Source organism: Protopterus annectens, chromosome 6.part0, assembly GCF_019279795.1.
Source record: "Protopterus annectens isolate FY-2018-M chromosome 6.part0, PAN1.0, whole genome shotgun sequence".
NCBI classification, from domain to species: Eukaryota; Metazoa; Chordata; order Ceratodontiformes; family Protopteridae; genus Protopterus; species Protopterus annectens.
Window position 1 is genome coordinate 601,270,215 of NC_056737.1, and position 27,730 is coordinate 601,297,944.

Below are 27,730 nucleotides of genomic sequence, written 5' to 3' on the forward strand. Positions count from 1 at the left end.
TACAATGGGAGAGGAGTTTTGTTCTATCTGGTAATGCATACAGTGAGTCCATCAAATTGTATAAGAGATTTGTGGATAATATTTTTCTTTTGCAGCAGGGCACTGAGCAAGGTTTGCTTGATTTTCTCGACTACCTTAACAATGTAAGAAACTTTCTTAGATTTACTAGCAAATATTCACTTACAGAAATTGATTTTCTAGATGTTAAGATAAAAAGAGATACATTATGTGTATTGACTACTTCACTCTATAGGAAACCAGTGAGGAAAAACAATTTTTTACATAATAAAAGTATGCATCCTACACATACTAAAAGAAATTATTAAAAGGGCAGATTTATCGAATCATGCAGCTCTATAACGATGACAGGTTATTGAATGAGGCACTACTCATGTTGAAAGAGGAATTTATAGAGAGAGGTTATAAAGCACATGATATAGATAAGTCTATACAAGAGGCATGGAAGAAAAGACAAGGGAGATGTAGACCATATTATTATAATAATGAACAGACATCGCTAATGAATATAAATGAAAATGCGGAGAGTCTACACTTAAATAGTACGAGGAGAGCTGATAATAACATTCGTATGCCTTTGACTTTTTCGAGTAATATACAATTGGTATGTGATATCATTAAGAAAAATTGGGGTATTCTCTCTATGGTTAGAGTTAGATGGAAAAATTAATGATTCCCCTATTTTTTTCCTTTAAAAGGAATAAGTCACTAAAGGACCATTTATGTTATAGGGCACTAGATACCCACACATATAATGTTTCAGATAGACTAGGTACATATATTTGTAGGAGGTGTGCAGCCTGCCCCCACATTTATGTGGGTGGGAGGTTTGTACATCCAAATACAGGATTTAATTTTGAGGCCACATTCTATGCAGATTGTCATACCAACAATGTTGTTTATTTTGGTTTCTGCACAGAATGTTTTGCCTTTTATGTAGGAAAGACTAATCGCCTGTTTAAAGAAAGAATCTTAGAACATCTCAGAAATATCAAGAATGGAAAACAGAATAATGCATTAGCAATGCATGTTAAGAACAATGGTCCCTTGCACAAATTTAAGTTTTTTGTCTTACAGAAAGTATATGAGAGTGTGAGAGGGGGCAATTTTAAACTATACTGATGCGACAGAACAGCAATGGATTATTAGACTTCAGGCAGACAAGTCACCAGGGCTTAATAACATGGTGTCTTTAAAACCATTTTTAAAAAACAGAGCACTGAAACATTGAGTGTTTTTCTCCCCTTATAATATTTATGTTTTAACATTATTCAATATTTTTATGGTTGTCTATTGTTGAATATGTTGTATTTTAACATTTTAAACATTTATTTATGTACTACTTTTAGATATGCACATATGCCTTTAAGGAAGGTAATGACAGACGTAATGCTTTAATTAATGCTTTTCTGTGATTGGCATGTGTGATTTTTGAATTGTTTTAAATAAGTGCTTTCTATAGAGTCTTTTGTATCAGTCTGAGGAAGCGGAGTTGATCCAAGAAAGCGCTTACTGGTTTTTGTTTTGTATTAAACGATTATTGCTGTCAGCTGTATGCTACCAACATTTATTTTTTCTGCACTTGGTTTCTGTGTTGGTTGCTTCATTCGGTGCTGATGATTTTCTTTGGATTTGATTCAAAAGTATGTCCTGGCTTCCTGCCTGAATTAGACAATCGTCCAAGTATGGGTATATTTGAATATTTCTTTGCCTGCAAAATGCAATGACTGGAGCTAGGCACTTTGTGAATACCCTGGGTGCGTTAGATAAGCCAAAGGGCAGTGCAGAGAACTGATGCATGTAGCCTGCTTTGAAGCATAGGTATCTTCTGCAAGATTCCCTGAATGGGATGTGCAGGCAGGCTTCCTTTAAATCCAGTGTTGCCAACCAGGCATCCTTGCCTAGCATGGGAAGCAACTGGTGAAGAGTAAGCATATTGAATTTTGGAATCACCAAAAAGGTGTTTAGGATAGAAAGGTCCAGAATAGGACACCGTGAGTTGTCTTTTCTGGGTACCAGGAAAAGTCTTGAGTAGAAACTTTGTCCCTTTTCCTCTTCTGGTACAGTCTGAATAGCCTTTAATCTTAAGAGAGAGAGTACTTGCTTTTGAGCCTCTGCCCACTGATTTGGGGGTAGATCTGGCCAACCGTTTGGGGTTGGTAACGTGTGGAAGTGAAATCTGTACCCTTGGGAAACTATATTTAGAACCCATTTGTCCTGGGTAATGAGTTCCCAGTTTTTTGCTTGCAGAGCAATCTTTCCCACTAAAGGAGCAGTTAGTTGAGAAGTGCTTGGGAGTTTTAAAGTTAAGTCATTGAGACAGCTTACCATAGGGGAGAGTCTTACTACTCCCTGATTTGAAAGTAGGAGTCCCCCCCACTGCTTGGTCTTGTGCATACCCTGGGACTGAAGCCTGGGTGTTCTGCTGGTTCTGTGTTTGAACTGAGAAGGCCTAAAGAGGAGGAAAGGACCAGTTTTTAGAGGGCCAATGCCTACTAAATATTGTAGGCTGTACTTGTAAGAAATCTTTAACAGTTTGCATAGATTTAGCTTTTTCCTCCATCTTTTTAAGAACTTCTTCTGATTTGTTGCCAAACAGGTGGTCCTGACTTAAGGGAGCATCCAGCAATTTCATTTTAACATGATCTGGCAAAGATTGCCCCTTAAGCCAAGCATGCCTTTTAAGTACAGACCCAGTGACAGCAGCCCTGCAAGATGCCTCTAGTGAATCAAAACCACATTGCATGGTATGTTTTCCAACCTGTTCAGCAGAATGCATTAAATCCTGTAAATCCTTATTTTCAGCACAATCAGGAATCAACATAATTTTCTGTTTAAGCAATCCAATAATACGCTGCTGATACTTTAACATATGAAACTGGCAATTTAAGGCCCTGATGGCCAAGGTTGCAGAGGTGTATACCTTCTTACCCCATCTATCCAGGGCCCTGGAATCTCTATCAAAGGGGGTAGGATTTTTGGCAGTAGCAGCCTTAATGCCCTTTGGTCCCTGTGAAATGGTCTCAGGATCCGCAGTAGGATTTTAAAAAAGAACTTGTGAAAGTCAGGAACCCTGTAATATCTATCAGGTTTTCTGGGAGCAAGAGGAAAAAGTTAGGGGCCAGGCTAGATACCGAAAAGTCATCTTCAACAATGTCCAACACAGGAGGGATAGCTAAAGGCCTGTGCTGGGGCAGGAGTAAGAAATCCCTACGACTCTTTTTAGAATCAGAGTAATCCTGGCTTTCCCAGCGAAAATGCTCCCTAAGAGTATGCAAGGTTTCACCAAAAGAAAAATACTCTGGGGGAGAAGCAGAGGGAATAGAGTCCTCTGCATCAGAATCCTCATAGGTAGATAAGGGTTTGGTCATCAGAGGAAACAGAAATTTCAGAATCCTGGTCAGAAGTATCATAAGCAAATTCAGTCCTAGGTCTCTTAGAGGGGGAAGGTTGGCTTCCCCTGATTAAAGTAATGAGGTCTTCAGCCATTCTTATCATTTGTTTTTTAGGCATAGAGGCCTGACCATGCAGTCTGGGTGTCAGTTTTCTAGGCATGGTTTGAGTTTTAGGCCTTGAAGAATAAGATGGCGTCGGTTTAATATGCAAGTCAGTAGGCCTGAATACACCCTCAGAAGCCGGTGCCTGCACAGCGGCTCCGGACCCATCCAAGGTAGAGACATCCGCAGGTTCCACAAGTTGAGGCATCTCGCAGCATACCGGACTCTGAATGGGTCTCAGTAGAGGCCTGCGAATCTAAAGTAGCGAGTATCAGGGGCTGCGAAAGTGCCTCACTGAGTACCGGTGAAATGGCGACTAGCTTAGAAGTGTCGTCGGCAGCTTTGGACCTAGGCGACCTGTCTCTGTCTTTATCTTTGCGTTTTCTCAGAATGTCAGTAGTCGGGTGGCTTACCGAAGATACATCTGGATAACTGAACCAAGTACCAAAATATTTAGAAGTGAAAATATATCGACGATGAATAGTTTGTGGTTTAAATAAGGCAAAAAAAACGACAGCGAGGTACGTCATGGTCAGGGCCTAGGCAAGGAATACAGTACGAATGAAAATCTTTATGAGGTATTTGCTTTCCACAAGAAATACAATGATTGACTTTTACTGACATCAGTTTAGAGCAAGAAAAAGTTTCCCCACCGGGGTACTTAGCTTTAGTTGAGGACTTCGATTCTGAAACTCGAAAACGAAAATTTCAGGAGTCGCCTGACCAACATTTGCAAACTGCTTTTGCTTCGGGCACTGCACGGCAAGAAAGACTGATGTAATGGCGTCGGCTGCATGCTTTATACCCCTGACTACCTGACGTCATGGAAGATGAGACAGCAAACAACACAGGACCCAAGACTTTGATAATCAGGCTGACTGAGGGCTAATGCAAGCAGATAACCCAAATGTGATGACTGCAACAATGAAACAGGAAGAACATCTAAGTAAGGAGGTTCAGAGGATAAGGCCTGGATTTCTGAGATTTTTCTGGCTGAAGTAATGGCTACCAAAAAGAGTGTTTTCCAAGATAAAAACTTAAGATCACATTCTGCAGAGGGTTCAAATGGGGAATATATTACCGCCTGTAGCACTAAGTCCAGGTCCCAAGGAGGAGTCGGATCTTTGAACGGGGGTTTTAACAAAAGTGTGCCTCTTAAGAACAATTTACAAAGCTTGTGAGAGGCTAAAGAATATTCTTCTAAGCAGTTCTGAAAATTAGAAATTGCAGCCAATTGTAGTTTGATGATGGATGGAGAAGCCCCAGCACTGAACAGAGATGCTAACAAATCTAAAACATGCTCTATTAAAGCAGAAAAAGGATCAGTTTGCTTTTCATGGGCCCAAATTGTAAATCTCTTCCACTTACTTAAATATAATTTTCTAGTAGAAGGTTTATGAGTTGGCAAAAGGATCTGATGTGCTGGACAGGACATATGAGGACACCTGGCAATTAATGGAATTGGAGAAACCACACAGTCAGCTTGAGGTTTAAAATGTTTGGATGAACAAGACTGTCTGGATGGGACAGGAGATCTGGCACTGGGTCCAGAACACAAGGTTGTCAATTCAAGTAGGTGGAATGAGGATTACTGTACTCTTCAACCTGAGTTCTTGCTGTAAAAATTTGGGAATCAGAGGTACTGGGGGAAAGGCATATAGTACACCAGGGGGCCAATCGTGGAGGACAACGTCTCTGGGTGACTTTCCCGGAAGGGGAATCAAGATGAAGTAATTGCTGCACTAGTTATTTAAAAGAGAGGCAAACAGATCTCAGCAAGGTTGACCCCAGTGATGGAATATCATTTTTGCCACTTCTAGACTGAGAGACCACTAGTGAGGCTGAAGGATGCATCTGCTCAGCCTGCCTGCAAACACAATGGAACTTCCCAGAACGTGCATTGCTATTAGAAAGCAGTTGGACAAGGTTGTCCACTGCCACAGTCTGAGGGCTTCTCAACAAACAGGGTAAGACTAGGTTCCTCCTTATATGTTGATGTACCAAACTACCGACATATTGCCCGTTTGAATTGCAACAGTCCCATTTTTATATGTTAATAAGCATCATGAAAGCCTACTGAGCACATCCAGTTGTCTTTCTTTAGAAGGGGAGAATAGATTGTACCATGACCATCCAGAACTTTGATTGCTGAACAGATTTGTTCAGTACACTGATATCCAAAATTGTTCTCCAGTCCCGTCTTTTCTAGCACAAAAAAGAATCTTGAGTAGGTTCCGGATCTCTCTTGGTCTGGCAGGACTTGGTGGATGACTCATTTGTCCAGCAGTTTCTGGATTTCTTGCACTGCTGAATCCCTCTGATTGGGTAGTACACCGGGGATTTTCTTGTGAACAGGGGGAGATTGAGAAAAGGGAAAGATATAGCTTCTGGATATGATCCGTTGCACCCAGGAATCTTTTAAGTTTAGCAAGCCACTTTGGTGTAAGGATAAGCATCCCCTGACTGCCTCCAGGGGAAGACAATTGGGCTTCCCTTCAGGAACGCTGAAAAGGCTTGCCTGGGAAGGAATCCCCTGAAGCTCTGGTTTTGCAGACCACCTCTGCCACAAGGGCTGTCTCTTCCGTTTTTGGTTCCTCCCCTCTGCCCCTGGGGGAACTCCCTCCACATGTATTTTGGAAAGGCCCTTGGGATTTCTTAAACCACATTTTTCCACTGCTCCTCTGGTTCCTAGAAAAGGACCTTTGGGAGGGGGTGGAGAAATGTACACCCACAGCAGAAATGGTCTTACCATGCTTCTCACACCTGGATAAAGTCTCCTTCACTTTAGGGCCAAACAAGGATGTTCCATCAAAAGGAACATTGACAAAAGAAGACTTGAATGGTTCTGCAAAGTCACATAGGTACATTCAGCCATGTCTCCCTATGGTTACGCCTGCACCCACTGCTCTAGACTTCCCTATGGCTGTATGAGCAAATCAGGCTCATAGACAAATTGGACACAGACTACAGGGTGGCTAATTGGGAAGCTGCTTTCTCTTGGACTCCCTCAGTTGCAGCTCCTGCGAGGGGCTGACAACTCTTTAATCAGATCCAGTTAGAGTCTGGTGAAATGTACCGAAAAATTCAAGGACCTTATGGCGAATGTTGATAAAGCATAGACCCACTTCCCAAATCTGTCCATGGCCAGAGACTCTCTATTGGGCAGATGCACAGAGGAACTCTCCTAAGCAAGTTCCTTTTTAGTGGAGGAGACTATGACCATAGTATCTACAGCCAACCCCTTGGCCAAAAAATGTTTATCTTCTGGAGCAGAAAGTATCCTATCAGGTCTTTTGGGGATGGGTTTGATGGTGTCTGGAGCCTTCCACACTGGCAGTGTCACCCAAGAGGTAGATGTGCAGGTGCCGAAAGCTTGCAGATAAACAGATTCCTCAGAGGAAGGGTTTTAGGTCTTTCAGATAAGCCTCTGTTTTAAAATTTCCAAGATGTCTCCAAATGAGACATCTTCAGGGGGTGGTTGTGGCGACCCTTCCCCTCACTGAAATCCATGTCTTCAGTGACTGATTCCTGGGGGGAATCCAAGTGCTTCCTCTTGCACTTCTTTTTTTGAGGGGCCTCCTCAGGGGGATAATCTAGAGAGATGACAGTACCTGTGCCTGTGGCACCTGAGGCTTCAACACCTGTGTCCCAGTGGAGAGGCAGGAGGAATAACTGAACTAGAGGGAGGTACCTGTTCCATGGGGTAAGGCGCCAACTGAGTCCGGGCCCCTCCGTGAAGAGGAATGGGAGCCCAGAACTGAGAAAGACTGCCTTAGAACCGGGGTCACTCCACGCTCCAAAGAACTGACCTTCGAGACCAAAGCCGGAGCCAATCTAACTTGAGCCAAAGTTCCGAGGAACAGAGATGGCTATGAAAAACCCGGAGTTGAGACCTATCCTCTGAAACCAGCAGGGTAGCCACGGCTCTGGGAGATCTCCACTTCAGAAACAACTGAAGAACTCAGGGCAACTACTGGCTCAGAAGAAGCAAACAACTCAGGAGCTGGTACAGTCAGCACCAGGAGATCTGGAATAGAGGACTCTAAGACCTCCAAGGAGGTTAGAGGAGGAGTAGTGAATGGTGTAAAGGAAGTTTTGGTACCAAGACCTGAAGGGTCAGTACCAAAGTGGGGTCTGAAAGCCTTCTAGCCCATAAAATGTTATTCACTAACCTCTCCATGTCAAGCTCTGAAAGACCTTTGGTGCAGTGGATGGATGGATGATGCAGAATTGGACTTAGGCCTCTGCAAAAAATACTTCTGGGGACTCCCCAGCAAAGGGATCAACTGACAGAGAGTAGGTAGTTTTAGGCAAAGTGGTCTTAGCAGGTGAGGCAGTAATCAATTCCTGTATCGAGGCCTTTGATGTAAAAGGGCTTGAAAATGCAATCAGTGCCAGAATGGACGTCGGCACCGGACAGTCAGCAGCAGAGGCCTGTGGTTCTGTAGAAAATTTCAGAACCAAGGTCTTCGATTTCTAGGCTTTTGGAACTGATGGAAAGGTCTGAACCGAAAGGCTACTTTTCTTAGTTTTTTCCATGGAAGACGAGGATGAAGGTGATGAAACATCAGTCTTAGCTTTATCTACAGTGGATAAGGCTACACCAAAGACTGAAGTAAGAAGTCCATTTAAAGTAAGCTTACTATGCCTTTCCACTAAGGCCCAGTGGCTAAAGGCATGACAAATGCTGCAGTTGTCTTGCAAGTGGTGGAAGCCAAGACAATACACACACAAGAAATGAAAGTCTGACAAAGAAAATTTATGGCCACACTTCTGGCATTTTTTGAAACCAGACGGGCCCTTACCCTTCTCAGCCATGTCAAAGCAGGGGAAGCAGCTAGAAAAAAATTAGCTAAATAAATATCACTTCACCAAGAAAGGGAAAGTGAAGCAAAAAGGATATTATTTTTACTTATATTTTTATTTTTATGAAGGAAGAAAAAATATGAAAAAAGGGATTATCAGCGATGATAGTCATAGAAATACACAAGTGCATACAGGGATAAGAAAAAGACTACAAGAGAGGGGGGAACTATCAGGAATGATAGTGGGAAATACAGAAAAGTGTAAAGGGGAAAGTATCAACGATGATACTTGGAGAAATACATTAAGCATAAAAAGAAAGATTAAAAGGAAAAAGAGGTAGAAATTGTAAGAAAAAAGACAAAAATTTACCTAAACCCACTAGCGCTAGAGAGTAGTAGCTAGATGCGATGATTTTCAGAAAGCAGCAAATGATCTCTGAGGTAATTGAGAGAGAGGGATTCTGGGTAGAGGTGAAGCTTGAAAGTCTTTGGCTGGCAAGAGCTGTAGTAATGGCCAAGTCAGTTCCAGTATTGGAACCAAACCCCATCTGTCAAGGATAAAATGAAGATTGACAACATCAGAACTAACTGTTTAGCAGCATTGGGATCAATCCGACACTTATCTGATCAGAGCATCTCCTTGCAGCATGCTCTAACCCACACCTCTAGAGCTGATTAAACAGGCTACCTGAGGTACAACTGAGTTGCACATAAGCCCTGACTCTCTTCTCACAGCGCGGGATACCTCCCCTCCAAGAAGCTGTAACTAGCTAATTAACCCACACCTCTAGCGCTGGTTAAACAGGCTACCTGAGGTACAGTCGAGTTGCACACAAGCCCGACTCTCTTCTCACAGCACGGGATACCTCCCCTCCAAGAAGCTGTAACTAGCTAATGTATGTACCTGTAAAACTAAGAACGCTTCTGTAATCTGTGCAGTCAGCAAGCTGCCTGGGACTTCTAGACACCCTTATTTGTCTTAGTTTCTAAACCCCCTTTCCCTACCTTAAACCATTATCTCCTCACTTGGTCGTTGCTCTGCTGTATTTGCAGAAATGAATGCCACTAGCAAACCGTAATCACTTCTCCCCAGTTGTAACCCTTCATTGCAATAATTCTCCCCGCTTGCTATGCCCACACTTTTCTATTTGGACTTCCCTTACGAGATTTCTCCCTGACAATACTTACTTGTGGCACAGTCTGTAGCTAGCTTATTTCCCCTCTTACTCTGCCAATTCTGGCCATTGGAGATTGTTTTTTTTTTGAAGTGCTTGCAAATAAAACGAGTTATAAAAGAAAATAAAAAAATAAGACTTACAAATTTAAATAGTGGGTACTAGTTTTCCTATTGCAACTGGATTCACACGCCCCTTCCCTTACTCTAGCCCACCCCATCCCGTTTTTTTTTTTTTACCCCACCTACACTCTATGTAGTGTTTGAGGTTACCTGGGCGCCATTTTTAAATATTACACTTACCTGATCAGAACGTCTCCTTGCTATGTGCTCATTAAGTGCCTATTGTTTATTTTATAATTTGCGTCTGACTGTGTTTAACTTTACCTAAAAATATACTGATATTGAGGGGTATAGTATGCTTATGTTGCATTTCTAAACTACTAAAGGCTAGTACATACTATTGCAGATATCACTGTTGCTATACTGTATCTTTAGACTGATGTCGCCATGCATAAGTATATAGAAGTTACTTGTTATGAGTGGACCTTTGCTGTAACCTACTGCTCTTGAAGGTTTGAAACACTGCTTGCTTGACTACGATAAGATACGCAGTTAGCGTATCAAGCATTTATAACCCTAAATAGCCCTGTTGCCTGCTGCAACAAAAGTTAAATTTAAGGGCTCATTTTTTTGTTTAACAAAATATGTGTATGTTGAGCCTACAAAGTGTATAGTGTTATATATGCTGATTATATAAAGTGCATAGTGTTGTGTGGAGAGAAAACACATTGTGGATTGGAATGTTATCTGACCAGTTACAATTGGTCACCAACCCCATGCAATATAGCTAACTCCTTCTAACTTTCTTTCTCTAACAGTAACCCATACATCTAGCACTTGTTAAACAGGCTACCTGAGGTACAGTCGAGTTGCACATAAGTCCGGCCTCTCTTCTCACAGCGCAGGATACCTCTCTTCCAAGAAGCTGTAACTAGCTAATGTATGTACCTGTAAAACTAAGTATACTTCTGTAATGTGTGCAGTGAGCATGCTGCCTGGGACCTCTGGATACCCTTATTTGTCTTAGTTTCTAAACCCCCCCTTCCCTACCTTAAACCAGTTATCTCCTCACTTAGTCATTGCTCTGTTGTATTTGCAGCAATGAATGCCACTAGCAAACCGTAATCACTTCTCCCAAGTTATAACCCTTCACTACAATAATTCTCTCCCTTTGCTATGCTTACACTCTTCTGTTTGGACTTCCCTTACCAGATTTCCCCCTGAAAATACTTTACTTTTATTTTACATTTGTTGACCGGTCTGGTCCGACTGGATATATGTCCATTTTCAGCAGAGGCCCAGGGAGAAAAGCTCCAAAAGCATACATTAATAAAAGAGAAAAAAAAAAAATAGTTATGAGAATATTCATTAGCATATATTTGCAGAAGAAATATTAGAAATTAACTACAAAAATCTACAAAATTAAAGGTGTACAAATTGAGCATGATAGTAGAAACAGGGAAGTGTTAGTTGAAGTTCTGTAATCAGAAAAAATAGGAAGTACTTGTGAGGATATAGAAAGCTAGTCAGGGTTAGTACATGGGCAGAGCCAGTGGGTTTTGAGGTGAGATTTGAGTTGGGATTTAAAACAGGGAGGAGAAGAGAGTGCAGTGAGATTGTCAGGAAGGGAGTTCCAGATTTTTCCTACTGTGTTTGAGAACAAAGAGTTTACTTACTTAAGGCATAGTCTGTAGCTTGCTTATTTCCCCTCTTACTCTGCCGATTCTAGCCACTGGAGATTTTTTTAAGTGCTTGCAAATAAAATAAGTTATTAAAGAAAACAAAAAATAAGACTTACAAAGTTAGATAGTGGGTGAACCCGCTCTGTTTGCCCTCTGCTTCAATCCGGGCTCACTCCGCTCCCCTACCCTGCTCCCAAATTCCACCCACCCCCACTTCACCTACATTTATTGTGAACAGGCTACACCCCCTCTCACCTTAACCAATCCTAACATCCCTAATCAGTTCCACACCCAGTTCAAACTCCATCACACTCAACCACTGTTCATCTCTACACCCCATGCCAGCACACTACAGAAACATGATAATTATACACCTTGCTGTGATACTATGTCTAACTTTACTTATACAGCTCACATCCCCTCACAATATCTCTTGTACCCATCCCCATATACATACCCCCACACTAGCACAGCCACCACATAAACTACAGCATACAATTCCAATAGCCCACACTATTTACAACACTACCCCAATCTCACTAGCACATTTCACAATTATACCTGTCCACACAACACCCCAGACATCTCTACAATATGATAAAACTATACATAAACTAATAAAAATGCTACAACTAATAACAACAAAACTACTGCTTAGTGGAGATATTCACCCCAACCCTGGATCCACAGTTCCCTCATCCAACCCTAACTGCCAACTCCACCCCCCACCCTACCTCAACAAAAAAGTTCAGACCTCCCAATACTAAACATTAACCTTAGAAGTGTCCTCAATAAAATACATGAATTTAATGCCACCCTAACTCACTACCATCCTAACATTGTCCTGTTAACCGAAACCTGGCTAAAACTAGATATCAGCGACAATGAAATAGTACCCCTGGTTACAATATACATAGAAAAGATAGACTAGGAGGAAGAGGAGTGGGTGTAGCCATCCTATTGAAAAATAGCCTTTCTCTACACCTCCTGGACAGAGGCACCCCTAGTTTCCAAAATGCTGAACTAATACTAACCAAACTCTATCTCAACCCAAACAAACATCTAAACATTATAGGCATTTACATCCCACCTGGCCAAAATATCCCTACAATGGAATATATATTGCATTGGGCTTCCATCACCCTCCCTCAGGAAACTATCATAGCAGGGGACTTTAACATAGATTGGAACACCTGCAATGCATCTACCCCCTACAAGCCATATTAACCTTCATGGCTCCTCACAACTAATCAAATTCCCCACTAGACATGATAATAAAACTAATAAAGAATCAATACTGGACTGGATCTTAACTAGCCATCCCAATAATGCACTAATCTCAGGCTGTCTACCTGACAGTCTCAGTGACCACCTCCCTACTTTTCTTGTCAGGCGACTAATAAACCCCAACAAAACTCCAAAATACACCAAATCCACAATACCAAACATTTTAATTCACAAGACTTTACTACCTTACTTAAAAACTGCAAATAACTACCACCCTCTAGATGAAGCTGTAAAATACTTTAACACCACTTTTATCAACATCTTAAATAAACTAGTCCCCCCCATAATGCGTCGGATAAAACCCATCTATATTCCCTGGCTTAGTAAGTCCACCAGATCTTTTCTAAAAAAAAAGAGACAAATATGGGAGAAATGGTCCAAAGATAAAACCACTCCAAACCATCAAAAATACCTTCAGCTTAGAAATTCAGCCAAAAAAACAAATCAGGCAAGACAAAAAAGACTATTATAATAACATCCAAATAAAGCACCAAAAATAAAATCCCCAATGTTCTGGTCCACCACAAATAAAAATCTTCATCCAGGGCAAACCACCACTCTACCCCCAAGCCTATCTAATACCATAGATGATATTCCAACCAGTTTAATAAATACTTCACAGAATCCATTTTAAATCTTATAAATAACGCCTCTCCCACACCCCTTGCATCCCTTCCTACCCACAACTTCAATAGGCTTCCGTTCCAACCAGTCCCTACCACTGCTGTAAAAAAAATACATCAAAAAGCTCAGGCCAACTATATTAGCTGCAGACAAGCTACCAGTAGAATACCTGAAAATAGCAGCTGACGCCATTGCAGTCTCCATCTCCATCCTAATGAACCACTCTATCGCAGAAAATAAAATACCTACACTATGGAAAATTGCCCACTTAATCCCCCTCCACAAAGGTGGCAACTCAACAGATATTTCTAACTATCGTCCCAAAGCCATTCTGTCTCCCCTTTCTAAAGTCTTGGAAAAGTGCATTCATATGCTACTGCTAGAATATCAACTAACAATCTACTAACACCCACACAACAAGGATTCCGCCCTAATCATAGCACTATCACAGCACTAATGAGTTTTACCATTACCATTAACCAGCTCTGAAGTGAAGCTAATCTAGTCTTCTCAACTTTCCTCGATCTGTCAAAGGCATTAGACACTGTATGCCATACCAAACTCTTAGGTGTCCTAGCTGATATGAACATCAGTCAGTCAGCAATAGCCTTGTTTCAGGACTATATGGATGGCCATCAACAAGCAGTATTATGGCAACAAATTCTCTCCCCTCATCTGCTCATATCCTTGGGAGTCCCACAAGATTTTATCCTTGGCCTACTTCTCTTCACAATCTTCACAAACAAACTCCATGCAGCTACAAGTGACACCACACTCATACAGTATGCAGACGACTCAACCCTTATATGTGCTGCTCCTACCTTCCAGAAACTAGAAAACATAACACAACAGTCATTCAAAGCTATAGAAACATGGCTAACCAATGCTCAACTAATATTGAACCCCCCAAAAAACAAACTAATCCTATTTCACCTTACTAGAGCCCATAACACCTCTCCTGCAGTCAAAATCATCTCAGTCAACACCATCATATCCCCAGTTCCTAATAGGGTCACCATTGACCAGAATATGCTATTTGACATTCATATTGCCCAGTCTATAAAAAAAGTTCACAAACAACTAGGGTGCCTCTACAGAAGTAAACACGATCTCACAACAGACACCAGAGCTACTATTGCTAGAACCCACCTTACCTCAACCCTACTGCAAGCTTCCCCTATCCTTACCAACCTAAGAAAGTCAAATTTAACAAAACTTGAAACCTGCTACAATCAAATAGCAAAATTTGCAACAGGCACTAACTACAGATCCCACCACTGCTACTCTCTCAGAAAATTCTCATGGCTTGAACTCCCCACATTGCTAAAATTCAACCAGCTCAAAATGGCCCATCAAATAATAAACCACCCTGAAAAAACTCCAGCCCTAAAGAACATACTAGCTCCCTACTCAAATAAGAGAATCCTTCGCTCTAACAATAAAGCATTACTAGTTATAATGCAAAAACCAAGCTGCGGAATCCCTCTACTCCTGCAGTGTCGCCAAAATCTGGAATAGCCTTCCACTTGATATTAAATCTAACCCTACCATAGTTCAATTCAAAACACTACTAAAATTCCACCTGTCGACTACATGGATCTGCCCATGTATCAGTCCTGGCTAATATATCACATTTGTAATAACCCCAGTTCACCCAACAGGCTGCCCAAACTATTGCCCCAGACTAAATCCATCTTTCTTAATTACCCTACCTCTATTTATCTCACTCCAAACTGCCTATTTACGTTCTAAAAGTAAATCCCACTACCCTCTTCTACTTCCTCTACACACTCAAGCTTGCATGTACTGTCCAACCTTTATAAAGTCTGAATGTAAATTATTCTGCTCAAACAGGTCTGTCTGCAAAGATTTATTATATCCATTAATATTTCTAACTAACTACTAGTCTACCTTTTTTCCATGGTGTATAAATTCATACATTGTAATCTACTTTTTTAAGAAATGTTATGTATCATCTATTTTGTAAAATGTTAAGTGGCTAAGTTTGCTAATTTTCTCCTGCACTGTATGTCTTGGAGCTTTTCTCCCCGGGTCTCTGCTGAAAATGGACTTGTTCTCCAGTCAGACTTTCTTGGTAAAGAAATGTAAACTAAAATAAATAAATAAATATAGCTGCTGGGTCAGGTTTGGGAATAGTGTATAAACACTTAAAAAGACTGAGGAACTTTATATATTCTGTCAGACTTTTTATGGACAGCTGGAAGACTATAAAAACTGCAGGCAGTAGCACACAAGTCCTCTAAAGCAGAGAAAACAGGAGGAATGGGTGTAAATTCTGGAAATTCATTCTGTAACAACTCAGTATCTTCTGAGGGATAGAGAAACCTTTGTGTTCTCCCAATGAAAACAGTGGCATATTCCAGCAATAGTCTCACAGAAACAGAAATCTCCACAGGGAAAATTGAGCTCTCCTCTTAGTCTGAGCAGAAATCTGAGGAGAAAACCCTATATCTGTCCTCTCATCTTCATGTTCAGATTCAGATTATTGAATCTCTCCAGGAAAAGAGGTACCCCTCTTTCTTTTAACAGAAACTATTTTATAAGAAGGATCAATAGCCCGAATTAAACCCTAAAAGCCAGACTTAGTAAACTACTTGTCTAAGGAACTTTGAGGAGTAGATCATTGTTTAGTTTTCTGTTTCTTTTTGACAGCAAAAATGAGGCCAACTGTGTTATTAATGGCAGCAGCAGCTTCCCAGGTATGGGCACAAAATTCTGACACAGGGAAGCCTTCCAAGTTCTCTCTCCCAGGACCAAACAGAGTGGCTCTCCCTTGTCCAGCTGAGGAAGACATGGCTAACCCCCGGTCCACAGTGGTTGCCTGTGCTACTCCAGAGGGTTCCAAGGTAAAAGATGAGTGGTCTAAGTTACAGCAAATGGCTACAGCACAGTCACCCACCTCTGGCTAAGTCAAATTGCTAGCCTGCTGTCGTGGAAAAAGTTGTTTGCTTAACTCTTTCTTTTTGTGGCTGGAAGAAGGACCGACTATGGGACTGGTAGTTTGTTTCATAGTCAAGCTGAAAATGGTGCCTCCTTTCCAGTGAAGACAAGCAGCAATTGTCAGTAAAAACTACAAGTATTTAAAAGTCACTGTTCTTCCAGAAAAACATAGTAAAAAGCACTTCAAAACACCACTTTGCCAGCCCCTAAAAAGTAAAATAAACAAACTTTGTCCACAGAAAAACTGATTTTCAGTTACTTTACACAACTTTTAAACTAACAAGAAAAAAGTGCTCCGGTTTGAAAGTATGATACAGTTTTATGATAGCCTGTTAAAACACAAAACTCCTAGCTTTAAAATAAATTTCTGGAAGTGGATAATGACAAAACAAAAGAATAATTAGAAAATGGAAGGTTTTCCCCAAAGGGAACTTGTCGGGCCAGAAAAAGAACAGCACCAAGACGACCACTGATCCTAGAAAGGCTTTGAGGAGTGTACTTTTCGGTGGCAATAAAACTCTGAAAGGTCTGTCACCCAAACTTGTCTTTTGGTCAGCTCAGCTCAAGCTGCCTGACAGTTTGGGCATATAGAAGGTGCCCTGAAGTTTTGGAAGCTGCTCAGTTGTTACATCCTTGGCAGGATATAACCCATAATGCTACTACAGCAGTGAACAATATGATGAACATTATGGCCTGTTGGGGGTATATCTAGTGGCCTGTAAGTTCTACAAATCTTAACACTCTTGGCATGCTGTATTAAGATATTTGAGAATCTGTTTTCCAGGAACAAGTCCAAAGTTGCTTTCTCATCATCTAGACCCTAAAACATTGTTTACTACACACTTGGTAGTTTTTGTGCTCAAGTAAGTCATTTTTCTGCATTGAGATGTTCTTCACTGATGAGGTCACTTTTGAAACAAAGATGATTTGGTCTTTAAAAAAGGAAATATGCACAAAAATGACCACAGACTGACCCACATCAAGTACAAGAATCTGAAAGCCAGGAAATCTCTAAACCTAATCTATAACCTACATGATCCTTTGTATAGACTGAAAAGCCATTCCTTACAAGATGGTAACATTCACCCAAATCCAGGCCCTGCCAGTTCTTCTACAACTGAACTACATAACCCCAACCCCTCCCACTCACCTACCCCTACCAAACTCACTAACTCACTCTATACTGCACATCTCAATATACGGAGCATTAATAACAAAGTTGCCCACCTCCATGCTGTTTTGGATGTGCACTCTTTTGACATCCTATGCCTTACAGAGACGTGGCTAAAACTCTATACCCAAGATACTGAAATCATCCCTCCTGGCTACATTATTATGAGATTAGACCGCAAACATAAAAAGGGAGGGGGGAGTAGCTATCCTCTTCAAAAATGTGTTACAAGTTACCTCTTTAGACTATAAACCGCCTCTTGAGAATAATGCAGAAATACTTACTTCCAAACTTCAACTCAGTTCTAGTAAATCCTTATATATCATCTGTATCTATCTATCTACCCTCTGGTAATAATACCAGTACACTCGAGGATATCCTCTGCTCCCTGTCAGCATCGTTTCCACAAGAAACTATAATCCTAGGGGATTTCAATATTGACTGGAAGTGTATTAGTACTGCACATCCTACTTTCCATATTAATCTTCATGGCTTTTCTCAAATCATCACCCTCAACCAGAATTAACAAGACAAACAAAAAAGAAAGCACCTTAGATTGGATTCTCATAAATACACACCACCAGTCTTATAAGGTAGGAATTTTCCCAGATGATATAAGTGATCATTCATTGACCTACATAATCAGGCAAAAGATTGATATTCCCTACACAGCCACATATAGGACAATACGGTCCAACAAAGATTTTACTCCTGATTTATTCCAAAGTGAACTTGAGGTATGTGATTGGGCTCCTTTAAAAAGCCTCTCACTTGAAGAGGCAGTTAAATACTTTAACACTAAATTCTTAGCTATCCTAGACCTGCATGCTCCAAAACGTAATATAAGAATTAGGTCAAAACCAGACCCTTGGCTCTCTAAAGACACCAGACAGAAAATCCTACTCAGAAACAAAGTGTGGGTCAGGTGGCAAACTACCAAAAATTCCTTAGATCAACAAACGTTTAGACAGATGAGAAATGAAACAAAAAAAGCTATACTCTCAGATAAAAAAAAAATTACTGTCAAATGCAGCAGTCACACCATAATAAGCCACAAAAGTTTTGGGCAAGCATTAATAGACTCCTACACCCAGGGCAATCTAGGACACCAACCCCACTAGGTAGTAATCATGATAACCCCAAGCAAACTGCAAATACATTCTTCACAGAAGCTATACAATCCCTAGCAAACCAGTTATCACCTGACAGCTCAAGCCCTGCTTCCTCCATGGTTAGCTCTCTCCCTACATTTCAGCTGCAACCCATCCCAACATACTTCATCTACAAGCTCATCCAAAAACTAAAACGTTGTACTCCATCAGCTGACCAGCTACCTACAGAATACCTGCAGAAATCAGCTAAAGCTGTAGTCTATCCTATATCCATCCTCATAAACAAAACCATAAATGAAGGAACAATTCCAGCAATCTGGAAAATCTCTCACATTATCCCCCTACACAAAGGTGGGAACTCTAATGAATATTCTAACTATCGTCCCATATCTCTATTATCCCCCTTAGCAAAAATAATGGAAAAATGCATTCATAAGCAACTACTTAGCCATCTAATTCAAAACAACATACTTGCTGAGTGCCAACATGGCTTTAGGCCATTTCATAGTACCACTACTGCCCTCCTATCCTTCTCTGACTCAATTAACAAAAATAGAAACAATATTCTTTATTGACCTATCCACAGCTTTTGATAAGGTAAACCACCAGTTGCTTATAAATATTCTAAAATCACTTTCTCTTGATGCACAGTCTGTAAAATGGTTCAGTTCTTACCTCAGCAATAGGCAGCAAGCTGTGCTCTGGGAGAATAATCTATCTTCCCTCCTGCCTGTCACCCTAGGTGTTCCTCAGGGCTCCATTTTAGGCCCTCTACTATTCTCAAGTTCATCAATGATCTACACTAAGCAATTCCTCAAGCTACATGTATACAATATGCAGACGACTCTGCACTAATATGCTCAGCCAACTCCTCATCTGAACTGCATTCCTTAACTCAAAAAGTGTTTAACATAGTAGAACAATGGTTTCTTAAATGTTGCCTCCTCCTAAATCCAAAAAAACAAGCTCTTGCTCTTCATTCCTACCCAAAAGTCCACCCCAATAGATTTTTCAGCCTCATCTAACAATGGTACTCTCACATCACCTGAGTTAACAACCAGACTCCTAGGAGTTACAATTGACAACAACCTCAACTTTGATACTCACAACAACACTGTAAAAACAGTCAACAAAACAATGGGCTCCCTCTATAGGATCAAACCTTTCCTCACTCCATCAGCTATATCTACAATTGCCCATTCCCATCTAATCTCAACACTGCTCTATGCCTCTCCTGTTTATACTAATCTGCCTAAAAATAATCTTCTGAAACTGGCTAAATCCTACAATAATATTGCCAGATTTGCCACTGGAAACCATTCAGAACTCACCACTGTCAGAATCTAAAACTACTAGGATGGCTGGAACTAGAGAATCAGCTTAATTTTAACCAACTTACAATTTGCCCATAAGACCCTTTACCATCCTCAAAACACTCCAATACTTTCTAGCCTGATCACCCCCTACAAAAACCTTAACACCCTACGCTCATCTAATAAACTACTAGTTCACATAAGTAAATCCAATAACAAGGCAGGTGACTCTCTGTTCTCAAACACAACTGGTAAAAACTGGAACCTTCTACCTAGTGAACTTACATCACTATCCTCCCTAACACTTTTTAAACAAAAACTTAAAATTCACCTAACACCACACTGGGTTTGCCCCCGTTGTAACCCTGACTAACCATTGACTTACTTTTTACCACTTTTTCATCTACTATCTCTCAGTAGTTTATTTCTGTTCATAAGCTGTAGAAAGATTTCTCATTTAACCAGGATTTACATTAACTTTCAATTGCAGAATGTAGTGAGACACTGTGTTCCCCCACTACCAGTTCTTCAAAACCACTGGCATGTCTACTCTAGGACATAAATACCACAAAATAATCCACAATCATAGTGCTGCTTTCTAAGTTACTTTGCCACTTGTTTTTGGTTATAATAATCAAAATCCAGCAAAAAGAATAGTTGTATAAAATCTTACCATAACCATAGATGTCCTTCTCATCCATGTTGCAGTATTCCAAACCCTTGGGTTTTCCACTCTTGCTACCCGAACTTCCGGCCAGTATACAAAAGCTTCTAGTCACTGCAGGGTACGTGGGACGTCAGACATTGGGCTAAGGGAACGTGAGCCATAAAAGTGACGTCTGCACGTACCAGACCTCAGAACTGAGCGCCCCACTTGGACCCCAGTCCCAGGATAACTGCACAAGTCCAGTGCCATCCAAGAAGGGACAATTTAATGGAAGAAGGGAGGAGGGAGGAAGGAATACTAAAACATGGAAGAGAAGGACATCTATGGTTATGGTAAGATTTTACACAACTATTCTATCTCCTTTTTTTCTCATGTTGCAGTATTCCAAATCCTTGGGTGAGTGCCAAAGCTCAAAGGGAAGAAGAGGGTGGAGGCTTGGAAGTATTTTCTAGGAATCCATGAAAGACTGCCCTGGCAAATCCATCCCTGGATTTGGAAATGTGATCCAATCTATAATATTTGGTAAAGGTGTGGCCAGAGATCCATGTAGCTTCCTCTAAAATGGAGGTAGTGTCCAGCCCTTTAAAGAAAGCCCCAGATGAAGCCATAGTCCTAGTGGAGTGTACTTTAATTTTAGAGTCTAAGGCTTTTCCATGATATGTATAACAGAAAGAAATTGCCCTGGAAATCCAGGCAGAAATGGTCTGCTTTGTCACTGCTTTCCCCAGAGCCCTGGGGTGAAATAAGACAAACAAATGGTTTGATTTCCTGATAGACTTGGTCTTGTCAAGGTAAAATCTACATTGTCTGTGCACATCAAGGGAGTGTAAGAGTCTCTCAATGTCATTCTGAGGATGAGGAAAAAAGGTGGGAAGGTGAATGGTTTGGTTTAAGGATAATTCATGACCACTTTGGGCATGAAGGAAGGGTTGGTCCTAACAGTTACCCTGTCCTTGTAGAAGGTGAAGAAAGGGGGAATAGCCATGAGGACCTGTAGCTCTGACACTCTCCTGGCTGATGTCAAGGCTACCAGGAGTACTGTTTTCCAAATACAATGTTTTAGAGAGGCCTTAGAAGCTGGTTCAAAAGGAGCCACCGTGTGCTTTTCTAAAACATAATTCCAGTCCCATGGGTGTGGGACAGTTTTCCTGGTGGGCCTGAGATACAGCACTCCCTTTAGGAATAACTTTGCAGGCAACTGAGATGCCAAAGGGGGTCCAGAGGCAGACAAGCTGAAATAGCAGCAAGATGGGCTTGAACAGAGCATTACACCAACCCTGTCTGCAAGAGTTTACACAGGTACGACAGTACCAAGGGAACATCAGCCTGAAAAGGGTCCAACTGTCTTTGTAGACACCATATGGAGAATCTTTTCCATTCAGACAAATAAGATCTCCTAGTGTTAGGTTTCCTGGCTTCCTGCAGGACTGTGAGCACGTCCTCATTGTAAAAGTGTCTGTAAGGGAACAGAATTCTATCACCCACAGAGTAAGGTTCAGAGATTGTAGGCGGGGATGAATTAGCGATCCCTTGTCCTGTGAGAGAACATCCACAATGTGAGGTAACTTGTGGTGATTGCCTCTGGCTAAATGCAGAAGGAGAGGGAACCAATGCTGCCTTGACCAAAAGGGAGTTACCAACAAGATTTTGGTTTGTCCTACTGGACTTTCAGTAGGACTTTCTGAAGTGGGAAGGGGGGGAATGCATATAGAAACATCCCCTTCCAAGAGAATGAGAAGGCGTCTGTTGCCCTTGCCGGGGGACTGGGTAGCCTGGTGCATAATGAAGGAAGTTGTCTGTTCAGAGGGGAGGCAAACAGATCTGAGGTGTACTCCATTTGTGGAGTATGTCCAAGAACACATTCCTGTGGAGCATCCACTCGTGGGACTGTGACATGGACCTGCTCAAGGTGTCTGCCTGGGTGTTCTGCTCTGAAGGGATATACACTGCCTACAGAGTGACTCCGTGTTTTGTGGCAAGCTCCCAGACTTGGAGCGCTAATCTGCATAGCAAACAAACAGGATTTTGTTCTCCCCTGCTTGTTCACATACCTTAGAAATGTGGTGTTGTCTGTTAATAATTTTAGGGGCCCCTGATTCAGGGTATGTTGGAAAGCCTTTAGGGCCAGAAGAATTGTTCTCATCTCTCTGATACTGATATGTTCCTGTCTGATGGAGCTTGACCAAGTGCTCTGGACTCTTAGGGAACCCATGGCTGCTCCCCATCCCAGATTTGAGGCGTCCATGTACATCTCCTGTTCTGGCAAGGGAGCCTGTAAAGGGAGTCCTTGGTTGGAGGTCACTTGATTAAAACACAAGAGAATCTCTTTCCTGAGACAAGGTAGGAAGGGGATTTTGTACTCTAGGAGGTGAGAGTGCTGTGTCCATATAGACCTTAAGTACCCATTGTAACTCTCTCATGTGGAGCCTTGCCAATGGCAACATGGGAATAGTTGATGTCATATGACCTAGAAACCTGAGGTACTGTCTGGCAGTCAAGACTGTGACCTGAAAGACAGAGAGCAGGTACTGCCTTAAGTTTTCCATCTTTTGAGGTGGCAGAAAGGCCCTCATGACATCAGTCCTTATCCTGCATCCCAGGAATATTTGGTCCTGAGAGGGGTTCAGGTTGGACTTGGGGTAGTTTATCTTGAAACCCAATGCTTGCAGGACTGATATTACTGTTTGTAGATAGTGTAGCAAGGATTTTGAACAGTCTGCCTGGATCAGGTCATCCAGGTAAGGAAATATTTGAATCCCTTGAGTCCTGCAGAAGGCAATCACTGGTTCGAAGCACTTGGTGAAGACCCTTGGTGCTGCAGAAAGTCCAAAGGGCAAGGCAGAGTACTGAAAATGTGAGGAGCCCACAGAGAAGCGTAGGAATCTGCTGTAATTGGGGCCTTACGTGGATGTGCAGGTAGGCATCCCTGATGTCCAGGTTGACTAGAATCCCTGAGGTAAAATCAAGGGGAACAGGGTCTGCAGAGTGAGCATTCAAAAGGTGGGTACTTGCATTAAAAGACTGAGGTAAGAAAGATCTAGAATTGGTCTCCAGGGACCATCTTTTCTTGGGACTTGGAAGAGTCTGGAATAGAAATCCTTTCTCTTTTCTGTCATAGGGACAGATTGAATTTTTCCTTGGGCAATAAGGCTGTCTATAACTGGCTGGAAAAGGGAAGCTGGTCTTTGGGTGGCTGTGGAATATCCCTCAAGGAAGGTGTTGTGATCCAGGTCATGAAATAACCCTTTTCTATGATGGATAAGACAAACCTGTCTGTGGTAATGGCTTTCCAAACAGGGAGACAGTGAGAGAGTCTTAAGGAAAGGGGGTGGAATTGAGAGGTTTGTTCAGTAATGGCAGGTAGTGACTACCTGCCCTGTCCTGAAACTGAGGTTTCTAGGCCGGAGGCCGAGCAGGCCTGGAAGGGGTTTGTTACTTCCTGGTGCTCTTTCTGCCTCTGGAAGGAGTAGTAAGAGCTGAATGTTTCCTTATAAATTGAGTTTTTGAGGGGTAATTCCTGTGGAATTTGGGGATAGGTGAAACAAACAGGTGCTTCAGGTCTTGTAACTCCTTCCCCTCCTGTTGTAGATTTTGAACAACTCAGCCATCTTTGTCACAAAGAGGGCAGAGTTATCCAGAGGTGCATCCAATAGTTTTGCCCTAATATCATTAGGTAAGGGCTGTAACTGTAGCCAAAAATATCTTCACAGGAGTGAGGAAGATGCAGCAAATCTGGGAGAGGCTTCAGCTGCATTGTAGCTGCACCTAATGGAATGCCTAGTGACCTGAGAAGACAAGGATATAAGGCTGAATATCTGTGCCTTGGCAGGAGAGTCTGGGATCTCAGTCAAAAGCTTAGTGGCTTGTCCTAAAAGGGCCAAGGCATATTTAGACACATGAGTTTCATAGTTTATTACCCTAAACGCCAGGGTAGCAGAGGTATAAACCTTTTTTCCAAGGTGCTCCATGGCCTTGCTGTCTTTACCTCTAGGGTGAACTTGAGGTATATGGGAGCAGTTTTGAGGGCTTATCAGCTGAAACTGATACAGTGCCAGGGTCTGCTACAAGGCATCTGATAAGAAATTTGGCCCCCTCAGGGACTTTGTGGAATCTGTCAGGTGTTTGAGAGGCAGGTGGCTGTAAATCAGGGGGTGCATTAAAAGCATCTAGAAAAGCTGGCAAGACTGGAGGTACAGCTGAGGGAGCAGGAGTATCCATTTATAGAAGTTCTTAGCATATTTTCTGAACTTCTGTCATCTCAGTGGAATCCCACTTAAAGAACTCCCTCATTTTGGAAATGGTCTCCTCAAAGGTGAGATCCTCACCTGGGGAATCTGTCTCAGCAAAATCCTCTTCTGGGGAGGCATAACCAAGAGGAGAGGTAACTGAGAAACATATGACAGGGAATGCTCTGAAGAGGAGTCAGAGGAATCCTCACCTTCAGGTTGAGAAATACCTGGAGCCTGAGGCCTGGGGCTAATTACCAGGGGAGCCACTGTGGTGGATGAGGGTGTGGTAGGCCTAAGAGCCATAGAAGCATTGAACAGGATCTGAGAAAATGCCTGACAGTCTGGCTGGCTCTGTACAAAGGAAGAAACATGTTTGTTTTCTGTTTTCATTTCAAGGAAGGCCTAGAGGCTAATGCAGGCCTGGGTTCGCTAGCATCTTCAGTAGTGGAAGGACCCATCTGGGTGGCCGGTACAAGCCGAGGTTCCCCCTCATCATTGGTAGCTGTTTGTGATACCTCTGAGGACATGCCTTCTGCTATGGGATCCTCGGCTACCCCAACAGTACCCAATGTACCCATATCAGCGCCGACCAAACATTCCTCCAGGCTAACGTCAGCCACAGGAGTGACACTGGGTGAAGGAGGTGCAGCAACAGATTCAGGACTGGCAACTTTGGCCTTTTTCTTAGGTGGCTCAACGAGCTGACTGGATGGCCCCTCCATAGCTAAAGCGAAGTGCTTAAAGTGCTGATTTTCTAAATAAATATTCAAGGCATGCAGATGACTGCATAAGGTTTTATGGATGAAGGCCTGACAGATGGACCACACTTAGACTTTCCCATCCTGGATGAGATGAACCTAAACAGGCATACAGTAACCCAAAAGAACAAAATTTCCAACAGGGTACTTTTCTTGGAAAAGACAATCCGATGGCCACTATGACAGGAACAGCTGACGTTCGACCAGCGGCAGAGTAGTTCTGAGGTCTGGAACATGTAGCTATCACTTTTATAACCCATGTTCCCTTAGCCAACATCAGACATCTCTTGTACCTGCAGTGACTAGAAGGTTTTGTATACTGGCTGGACATTCGGGTAGCAAGAGAGGAAAACCCATGGGTTTGGAACACTGCAACATGAGAACAGAAGGACATCATGCTTTACAGAGGCAGAAGAATTTCAAGGGACAGATCAAAATCGGGCACTGAAACAGCATTTGTGAATCATACATTTTAGCCTTGGATTATTACCAGTGAATGTACGATGACCCACTGGAAACTGATGTTACTGATTTTAAGATTACATACATATGCACATACAAACAAAAGTCAGTTATGCCTCAGACTGCCCAACTATTAACATCACTATTCAATATATCTTCTCAATAAATATGGTTAGGGTTCCTTGTCATTATCCAACATGGAATTGTTCGGCCTTCTCACTCACCTAAGTGTTGAATAAGAGCATCAATAACACTAATGGCAGCAGCATAGATTCCAGGATTTTTGGAATTCAAATTGTTGTCTACAACAGCAGGAACCATCATGTTGACAACTGGAGTCAAGTTCTCTCTAAGCAGTGGTATCATCTTGTGCAATGTTTCCAAAGCTATTTGATTCACCTTACTGTTTGAGTCATGCAGGCGAGACTTGAAAGCATCAAAGATCTGCAAAGAAAGATGCATGTATATGATGCATTACAGAATGCAATTAGTTTTTATTAACAGGATGGGGCATTATTCTTAAATGGTGACTTAGTGCTGTAAAATCAGTCAAAAAATTGATATACAGATGTCTTAAAAGTACAGAAGTACCAAATAAATCAAACTTCCTTTAACAGTAAATTAACTCAGACTCAAGCAGGAGGCAATTAAACACAATCAAAGATGATACAATCAAGAAAAGTGAAAACTAAAAATTGAAAAAGCAAAATTAAGAGTGCTTCAATGTTTACAAATGGAACAGGGACTATGTGGAAATTATTTTAAATGAAAATATTTATTACATTTATTTTTCATACATTAAGGCAACATTATTAAATAAAATATCCATTTCACATTTACATTTATCAGACATAATGATGCTAACTAGTGATCTTTTTCCAGGTGAAGCAAGAAACACATCTAAAATGAAAAAATAATTTTCTGAATTTTTCACTTTAATCAATTGACTCAAATTTAACTTCACACTAGTGACTTTTTAAAATATTTGTGACACAGTGCACTAAATCAGTTTCATTCATTCTATGATTACCTGCTTAAGCCAGTGCAGTGTCATGTGAGAAAAGATAGAGAATGGAGAATCCTAACTAAAACACTTGCTCTGGTATACTACTCTAGTACTCCAGACAAATGACTGCTACAGTACTTTGTCATAACCTCAACATTGCAGACTCAAACTGCCTTTAGTACTCTCCACTGATGTCTAGGTGGAACTCTCTCCCTCTTTTCACCATCCTCTATTTCAGAATGCGATCCCATATTTTTTTCTAATGCTAAACTAAAATCAATAATTCCTTAGTTATTTGGCTCTGTCCGTAATCTAAAAGGAAAGGTCCAGATTTGCTCTGAACTGGTAGTTAATGATACCACATATACCGAGTCTGTGGACATAGCTAACCTGTTAGCCAACAGGTTCTGTGAAAACTTCACTCTCCTGTCCCCACCACGCGTACCTCATGACATTCCTACCATCTATCCCGTACCTTGGAATCTTTAAAGAGAAGGTCATAAAAGCCCTCTCTAAGGCCAAAAACACAGCATCTATGGGACCTGATAACATCTCAGGCTGCATCCTACATGGGCTCCAACAAGAATTAGCAACACCATTGGGTACTCTTTACAATCATAGTCTAAGCAACGGCTTCATCCCAGCTGAATGAAAAATAGCCACCATTATCCCCTTGCACAAAGGTGGTGCTTCTATTGACCCCTGAAACTACAGACCTATTAGCTTGACTAGCCTTATCTGCAAGGCTATGCAATGAATCATCATGGACCTTATCAAGAAAGATATAGGTAATCTCCAAACACTTGACCCTACTCAGTTTGGATTTGTCAATGGGAGATCATGCTTGTTAAACCTGGTGGACTTCTTCGAGACAGTCACCAAGGCCCTGGATGAGGGGAAA

General features: G+C 41.6%; 1 protein-coding gene across 3 annotated transcripts in view; it reads right to left on the reverse strand.

Moving 5' to 3' along the window:
- Window positions 1-27,730, reverse strand: part of TOGARAM1 (TOG array regulator of axonemal microtubules 1) — a 1,826,974-nt gene that overhangs the window by 206,479 nt on the left and 1,592,765 nt on the right. For all 3 annotated transcript variants that reach the window (XM_044074274.1, XM_044074275.1, XM_044074273.1), the window contains exon 20: window positions 26,048-26,267. In XM_044074274.1, the coding sequence (XP_043930209.1) occupies window positions 26,048-26,267 (220 nt within the window). The remainder of the gene's footprint in view (window positions 1-26,047; window positions 26,268-27,730) is intronic.